Below are 8480 nucleotides of genomic sequence, written 5' to 3'. Positions count from 1 at the left end.
CACCTTGCATTGTACGGAGCCCACAACTCTGTACTGTAGCTGCATTTACACTTTGTTTAGGCTAGCTGCATTTACACTAGGAGGCCTGGCTGAGCTAGCCCGTTATTTCGCAAAAAAGGAAGAAGAAGAGAGTTAGCCCGTGATAGAATTCAATGGCCACAAACACAGGATCCAACCACCAAGCATGATGAGACAGGGCCCAGACCAAGCCCATCTTCTGATCCAGATACAAGCAGGCTTAGTTTGTCCAGTCCCTGCTGGAGTATCTGGATTGATAAATGCTCAGATCCATCTAGTCAGCTACTGACACCAAGTTGCTCTAAAAAAACAACCACTGGCACCAAGTTGCCCTAAAAAAGTTTCTTCTCTCTAATAAAAGAACATTGCAGCACCAAATCTCATTTTCCTTTACAGTCTTCCAGATCGATGGAAGATCTACTTGTGGCTTCACTTTTTCCACAACAGAAAAAGGTTGCCTCGTGAGAGTATTAAGTGTTCGTTTTCACCACCGACAACCGGATTCAGACATAAATTAACGGCTAAATAGCTGAAGATAAAATGCAGTGCTAGTAGAATTTAATCATCCAACGACGGCTTAATTCAACAGTGAAACATTTCATCACATTTCAGCCCAAACTTTCTCGCCGGTTCAATAACAAGAGAAGAAGAAAAGGAGCAGCAAAACTGAACATTTAACAAAAGAAAGAAGAGAAGCAGCAGCCACCAAGAACTACTAGTAGTAACCTATCCAAATCCATGCACAACATGCACGCACGCAGCTAGTCTCCATCGATCTGTAGGTCTCATGAACAACCATGATCCTCCGAGCTCCATTTTTCTTTATCTTACAAGAGGCACGCGGCGGTGGCGGCGGCCACCACGGCGACCAGGCTCCTCCAGCCGGCGCCGACGGCGGCGGCGGCTCCGGCGGGCGGGGCCTCCTCCTCGTCCTCGTCGTCGCCCGAGGGCGCCTTGGCTGCCCCCTTGGCCGACGAGGGCTTCTTGCCGTGGGCCGGCGGCGCGGAGGCGGGCGGCTTGGGGCCGAAGAGGTCCATGGGCAGCAGCACCTTGTCGACGGAGTAGACGGCGAGCGGCCTGGTGGCGCGCAGCGCGGCGCCGACGGTGGTGTGGACGATCCCCGTGGAGACGTTGACGGCGCTGTTGCTGGTGGCGGTGACGTTGACGGTGCAGGGCCCGTCGGTGCCGGAGGCCTGGGTGCGGACGGGGTTGCTGGCGGTCTCGAAGGACTCCATGGAGTAGAAGGTGGGGACGATGTGGGCCTGCACCAGCGTCACCTGGTCCTGCTGCGAGAGCGAGTTGAGGGTGCCCGGCTTGAGGCTGTTGAAGGCGCTGTCGGTGGGGGCGAACACCGTGAAGCCCGTGTCCGAGTCGTTGGCCTGCGCGTTCAGCTGCGTGTCCTGCTGCGTCGACGCCATCAGCCGGATGAACTTGGTGTACTGCCCGGCCTTCTCCAGCACCGCCGTCACGTTCGGCGCCGCGGACGCCTTGGGCGTCGTCCCCGCCGCAGGCGCCTCCGGCGTCTCGGGCGCCGCCTCGGGCGCCGGGGCCGTCGTCTTCTGGCTCAGCGCCGCCGGCACCGCCGCCAGCACGACGGCCAGCAGGATGAGGGCTCTCCTGGACGACGCCATTGCTGGAGGAAGAGTAGATCGAGATGCTGGCTTGCTTAGCTTAGCTTAAGAGTGTGGAGGAGTGCTGAAAGCAGGGGAAGGTGATGTGATATATAACTGGGGATGGGAATGGAGCTGGGGGTTTTGGAGCTGTGTGAGGAGGCGAGATGGGAAGGGAAGATGGTAACAGACTGGCTGGTCTGGGTTAGTGTTGACCATGATCGGGTGATATGGCTACCGACACGATGGTAGTGGGGGCGCATGGATTGGGGAGAAGATTAAGGCCAAGTTGGCCGTGCGATCCTCACATTATTTTTCTTGGAATTAAGTAACCAGATGCCTCAGCTCAGCTGCTGAGTAGAGCTGCAGAATCGTTTTGAGATGCAGATCGGGTTAATTCGCGATATGTTAAGTACACATGCCAGATGAGCTTCAAGTTGATCTTCTCTTTACAAAAAGTAAGCGAACCAATTTAAAAGAGTGTCTTCGGATGCTTTTTTGTTTTTCCTGCGGTTGAGTGTCTTCAGATGCTGGCGCTGAATCCAATTTGCTGCAGCTTTGCAGGTGCGGTGGTGCGTGATGGGGCGGGCACTGCAGGACAGTCTGGGCAGTTTTTGTTTCTTTGGGCCGGCTGCTGTTAGCATGGCCGTGACAAAATGGCATGTGAAGAAATGCTCCTTCGGGGTGAAAGAGGCCGCTGCAGTTCTCACATGGATTTCACTGTGTCACTCACAGGGACTGCCGCTATTGCTAACATGTTCGTGGTCTCCTCCTACGATCGAAATTGTTCGAATCGCCAGCGGAGGCCAAACTTGAAGAAGAAAAGGGAGCGCACTGACTGAACATGGCTAGATTCTATCGTCTGGCAGACGGACTTGGGTGCTCCGCCAGCACCCCCGTTCGTTCTACCGACAGAAATGTATGTCCGCGCCAAGAGCGGCGACGCGAAAGCAGCTGTACGTAGAGTGTAGCCCAGCTGCTTCCCCGAAAAAGAAAAGACACAAAAGGAGCGGAGGCCTGTGATCTGCATCGAAACTGTCTGTGATGATGAGCGTACAGTTGCTCGCTGGAGCAGGATGGAGCCCTACTCAGCAGCTACCGCTCATCAACCCGGCCGTGCTCGCCTGCCTTGCTCGATCACCCTAATGATTCGCTTCCGTTTCTTTAGGAATGGAAATTTGAAGAATCTCTCGGGCTGATTAATCTGGCCAAAAGATCTGCTCTCGCAAGGCCCGTCCATCCCTAGCTTCAGGGTCCGGGGAGGAATATAGGTCATCAGGTGCTTCCGTGCTTGGTGTCCTTCAGCTTATTGTCCGATCAAATTGCGCGTGGTTTTCTTCTCTCTTTTTTTTTTGAGAAAAAGAAATGACGATGGCGGGGTTGGGTGTACCCCGGGATCGAAACCAGCTCGATCCAAGTCGACGTGATCTGTGCAGGAGCAACGAAGGTTTGGTTGGTTTTGTGTCACCAGACACACCGGCCTCTGATAAGACTTACTATCAGAGGAACATGTGGTGGATTTTGCCATTGACCTTTTGCGAGATCTATCCTCGAATCGTGTGGACTAAACTAATTGACCCATCGAGCCATCTCCCAAGAACAGAAAAACTTACTGCTAAAATTACCTTCTTCTTTTTTACTGCTGTGGTACATTTCTGTCTCTCACTCCCTCATTCCGTGAAGCACGGCGCCTTTCAAGATGCACTCGATCGGGTTAGTACATGTGATACGTCAACTACTCCTTCTGATGCCGGATCAGCCTGAGTAAATTGCAAAAAACCACCACATTTGGGGACGCTAAAACAGAAAACCACCAGCTTTCGTTTTTTTTTCAATAAACCACCACGTTTGCGCTGACAGTTTTGAAAAAACACTGATCGCACGGTTTGGCGCGTCTGAGTGAAAAACTGACTGGTTGGCCCCAATGTCAGGCGCCACGTGGACAGGGGAGACGGCGCCCGTCACGCCCGCCGTTAGACGGCGTCGCACATGACCTAACGAGCCGGCCCGACCCAGCCTGACCCGTTCGTCCATTCCCCTCTCTCTCGCCCACCTTCTTCTCTGTCTGCGGCGCCGCCTCCGCCGTCCATTTGTCGCCGCCGGCCGCCGCGGCGATGGTTTCCTGGAAGGACGGCGAAACTATCAGCGAAGATTCTGTCTCCCCCCTCTTCAACTCGCACGCGGACGAGACCTACGTGAGTATCATTTCTCTTTGACTTAGGGTTATGGTTTTTCTTCGATTTGAGCTTAGTTTTCACGGATTTGAGTTGGGATTTGAGCACTGTTGCAATATTGTAGATCCCACAGACCATTGTTGACCCGGAGTGGTGCGGTATTGTTGCCGGAGGACCGATGTGTTGTCACAACCTTCCTGTTCATAGGGTTGTTGTGTTTCAAGGGATCAACACTGGCCGTAGGTTTTATGGATGCGGTAATCAGGTTAGTGGCAGGTCCTTTCTGGTAGTCATAGATTATACAGATCCTTTGTTTGGTGCTCAATGAACTGAATATATCTTTTTTGCCTAGTAACTGAATATGAGTACTCACTGAATATAGTTTTGTGAAGATGTTGTTTTATCTGGTGTTTTGAGGAAACAATGTGTCAGGTTTAATCAATGCTTATCTGAATGTGTCTGTTGTTAAATGAGCTAAGTTAAATGAATTTAAGTGGCTGTTAACTGAATATATGTAGTTGTTAACTGAATATATGTAGCTGTTAACTATATAGGTGTTAACTGACTTATTTGAATAGGTGGTCCTGCTGTTAACTATTGTTTTGTCTGATTTATTATAGGAAGGTGACAATTGTGGTCTGGTTCAATGGATTGACCCAGAATGGCCAGAACCCATGAAAAATGCACTACGCAAACTTTGGGATATGTATGAGCAGAGTAGCAAAGAGAATGATGCTAAAGAAAAGCTCATACTCAAGCTGGGAGAAGAGAAGAAGCTAATCCAAGAGAAGCACCACAACCACATCAAAGAAACAAGCAATTTTTTTCAACAATTCACAAGAATGTGATGAGGGAGAACTATCAGAAGATAATGCAGGATGGTGATGTAGAGAATGCTGTACTTCAAGCCCAGGAAGAGAAGGCTAAGCTTGAGAAAGACAATAATGAGCTGAGGACAGCACTCCAAGTCATTAAGCAGAGCAATGATGAACTTGTTAGCAATTGGAAGAAACATGTAGCAGATGAAGGTCTTCAACAGATTGAACAGATGAAGAAAGAAGAAAAAGCTAGAATATATCATAGCTGATTTGCTGAAGGATGGGGAGGCAAACAAGGTTAAGTTGAGGAAAATCAAAGAACTGTGTGATGAGTGAGGAAAATTATGTTGTTTCTGTGAGGCAAATCTGTGATGAACTTGTTAGCAAATTATGTTGTTTCTGTTGAACTAAGTACCCTAAGATGTGAGTGTTTCTGTTGGCATAATGTATGAGGCCAACAAGGTTGAACTATGCTGTTTCTGAACCTTAGTCATGTCATGTTTAGTTGTAATGGATTATTATGTCATATTTGAACACTAAGATGTTTGTTGGATGTGATCATATGGAATTATGGTGATCATAAGAACTGTGTTCTAGGTTTGTCATATTGATAGAGGAGCAAAAGTTTAAAATAGGTTCCTTTCGTCGACGGTTGTCGAGAGGCTACGGTCAGGCTAGAGAGGTAGGTTCCTTTCGTCGACGGTTGTCGAGAGGCTACGGTCAGGCTAGAGAGGTAGGTTCCTTTCGTCGACGGTTGTCGAGAGGCCACGGTCAAGCTAGAGAGGTAGGTTCCTTTCATTGACGGTTGTCGAGAGGCTAGGGTTAGCCTAGAGAGGTAGGTTCCTTTCGTCGACGGTTGTCGAGAGGCTAGGTTAGCCCATAAAGTTAGCCTATCGACAACGTCGACAAAAGGAACCAACAACTTTATGGGCTAACCTAGCCTATCGACAACCGTCGACAAAAGGAACCAACAACTTTATGGGCTAACCTAGCCTATCGACAAACGTCGACAAAAGGAACCAACAACTTTATGAGCTAACCTAGCCTATCGACAACCGTCGACAAAAGGAACCAACAACTTTATGGGCTAACCTAGCCTCTCGATAACCGTCGACAAAAGGAACCAACAACTTTATGGGCTAACCATAGGCTAGAAGTTGACAAACAGCAAGTTATCATAACCCATGTAGACACTAACATTAACTGCCAACATCACATCAAGTTATCACAGCAAGTTCATCATATCAAGTTTACCATAGCTTGCCAACATCACAGCAAGTTATCTTGCTACCACAGCAAGTACAAAATACAGCAAGTTTTGCCAACATCACAGCAAGTTTTGCCAACATCACAGCAAGTTTCCCAACATCACAGCAGTTTTGCCCAAAATACAGAAGTAGTCTCTGAACTAATTGTCTGACTAATTGCCACTAGCATAGAAATAATCTCTGAATTTGCTTGGCTTCTTCCTGACCCTTGTAGAACCTGATGCACTAGCAGCAGCAGGCCTTGGAGGAGCAAATGAAGAAGCAGCACCTCTTCTTGGAGCATATGAGGAAGAACCTCTTCTTGGAGCAGATGAGGAAGCAACAGTTCTTCCACCAGAAACATTTGCAGGAGCAGCAGCAGTCCTTGCACCAGATGCACCAGAAGCTTCAGAAACTGCAGAAGCACCAGGAGCAGCAGCAGTTCTTCCACCAGAAGCACCAGATGCTGCTACTTTTCTGGTACCAGAAGCTGCTGCAGTAGCTCTTGCACCAGATGATTTTGCACCAGATGATGATGCTGGTGCTTTTCTGGTACCAGAAGCTGCTGCAGTAGCTCTTGCACCAGATGATGATGTTGTTGATGGAGGGGCAGTTCTTGTTTCCTACATATGATTTGCATTACTTATTCAGAAAAGACTGCAGTAGCTTCAGAAAACATGTAAAGGATTTGCATTACTTTTATAGTACAAAACTAAACATTGCAAATAAAACATGTCAAGGATTTGCATTATAATACCTTGTGCTTGTTCTTCCTAGCAGCAAGGGATGGCTTCAATTGATCACCACAGTTTGTATATCTATGCCCTTGCTTCCCACAGTTGCTGCATGTGATGGTTCCAACTCTTGAAGTATCCTTGGGTTTTGGCACTTCAAATTGGCCCTTCCTTCTTTGAGTCTGGTTTCTACCCTTCTTCTTATGGAACACAGGAAGATCTATGTCTCTACTGTCTGTTCTTGTCCATAGGTCAGGTCCAGGAACTGGGTATATCATTGGCTTGTAAGCTTCTAGGTACATAGGCTTCTTGAAGGACTCATGGACAAAATCTTCTGGTTGTTGTTTTGATTTATAGATTGCACATACAGCATGGTTACATGGTACACCTCTCATGTCCCATTTTCTGCAACCACATGTCCATTTCTTCAAGTTCACAGCATAGGATTCCTCACCACTATTCACTTGATATAGATCAGGCCCTGCCATCATAGCTTTGCAATTCCTAGCCCATTCCTTTGACTCCTCTAGCATCTCCATATATGTTGGGGTAATTGTCCATCTGGCTGATTCCCCTCCAGTTCTTTTTTCATTGAACTTCACCATTAATTTGGACCTAGCCCCTTCAACCATAGTTTTAATGGGTTTGCCTCTAATATCCAAGATCATCCTATTGAACACCTCACTTATGTTGTTGACTACTAAGTCAGTTTTACAAGTGGTATCCATAGCATATCTAGCCCATGTTTCTACAGGTATTTTCTTAAGCCAGACCCAAGCATCCTCACTTTCCTTTCTTATTTCTTCCATTGCCTCATCAAACCCATACTTTGTGTATGAATAAGCTGCTGCATCCATATATTGCTTAAGTTCTTCTCCTCTAAATCCAGCACTTTGGAAATTTGCATATATATGCCTTAAACAATATCTTTGAGGACAATTGGGAAATACTTGGTCAATGGCATTTAGCATACCCTGGTTACATGTATGATACACCTAATTTAGATTGCTACATCTATGTTGTGCAATACACTACTAAGCAGTAAGGAAACTAAATAAACAGTTTTCAACATTACATACCTTCTGCCTGTCTGAAATTATTGTGTAGTTTCCAAACTGTCCTGATTCTCCACCAAGAACTATCTTCAATTGTGTTAAAAACCAACACCAAGTTGGAGTATCCTCCTTCTCTACAACTCCAAAGGCCAGAGGGTATATATTATTGTTTCCATCTCTGCCAGTTGCAGCTAAGATTTGTTGCCCTGTGTTTAGTTTCACAAAACACCCATCTAGACCTGAAACAAGTACTTCATAAGAGATGCAACAATGTATATGTGAGTGTCAAATTTCTATAGAGACAAACATACCTATGAATGGTCTACATCCTTTAAGAAAACCCTCCCTTTGGGCTGCAAGACAAATGAAGAGTCTATGAAATCTGGGATTTTTGCTGGGATGCTCTCTAACAACTCTAGTTGTTATAATGCATCTGCTACCAGGGTTTGTGTCCAAAAAAGCTTGAAGATAGTCTCTAATCCTAGTGTACTATGCTTCCTGATCACCCTGAACAACACTGAGAGCTTGCTGCCTTGCCCTGTATGCCATCATCTTACCAACCTCCACACCATACTTCTCCTTTGTCTTGTCTATGAGTGTCTGAATTCCTGCTTTAGGATCTGTCCTGAAGCATTCTTCAACTGCTTTGGCCACAAACCTAGCAGGAACCTTGCAGTTCTCACCACTTGGAGCACATGTATGCTCTAATTGCAGCTTCCTAATACAGAATGTTTTTTCTTGCCCAACTACAGATGCAACCATGTGAAAGGGGCACCCTTTCTCCACACAATCAACAATGATCGTATCTTTGTTGTTCCTGTTGT

At 47.0% G+C, this 8480-nt stretch overlaps 1 protein-coding gene across 1 annotated transcript; it reads right to left on the bottom strand.

Annotated features, from left to right (window-relative positions):
• Positions 1-575: 575 nt before the first annotated feature.
• On the bottom strand, positions 576-1818 carry LOC109743604 (fasciclin-like arabinogalactan protein 11). Its single transcript, XM_020302697.4, has one exon. The coding sequence runs from the start codon at positions 1647-1649 to the stop codon at positions 846-848; it is 804 nt and encodes a 267-aa protein (XP_020158286.1). The 5' UTR covers positions 1650-1818; the 3' UTR covers positions 576-845.
• Between the last annotated feature and the right edge of the window lie 6662 nt (positions 1819-8480).

Source organism: Aegilops tauschii, chromosome 1 (genome assembly GCF_002575655.3).
Source record: "Aegilops tauschii subsp. strangulata cultivar AL8/78 chromosome 1, Aet v6.0, whole genome shotgun sequence".
Lineage (NCBI taxonomy): Eukaryota > Viridiplantae > Streptophyta > Magnoliopsida > Poales > Poaceae > Aegilops > Aegilops tauschii.
This window is presented reverse-complemented; position numbering and strand designations above follow the sequence as displayed.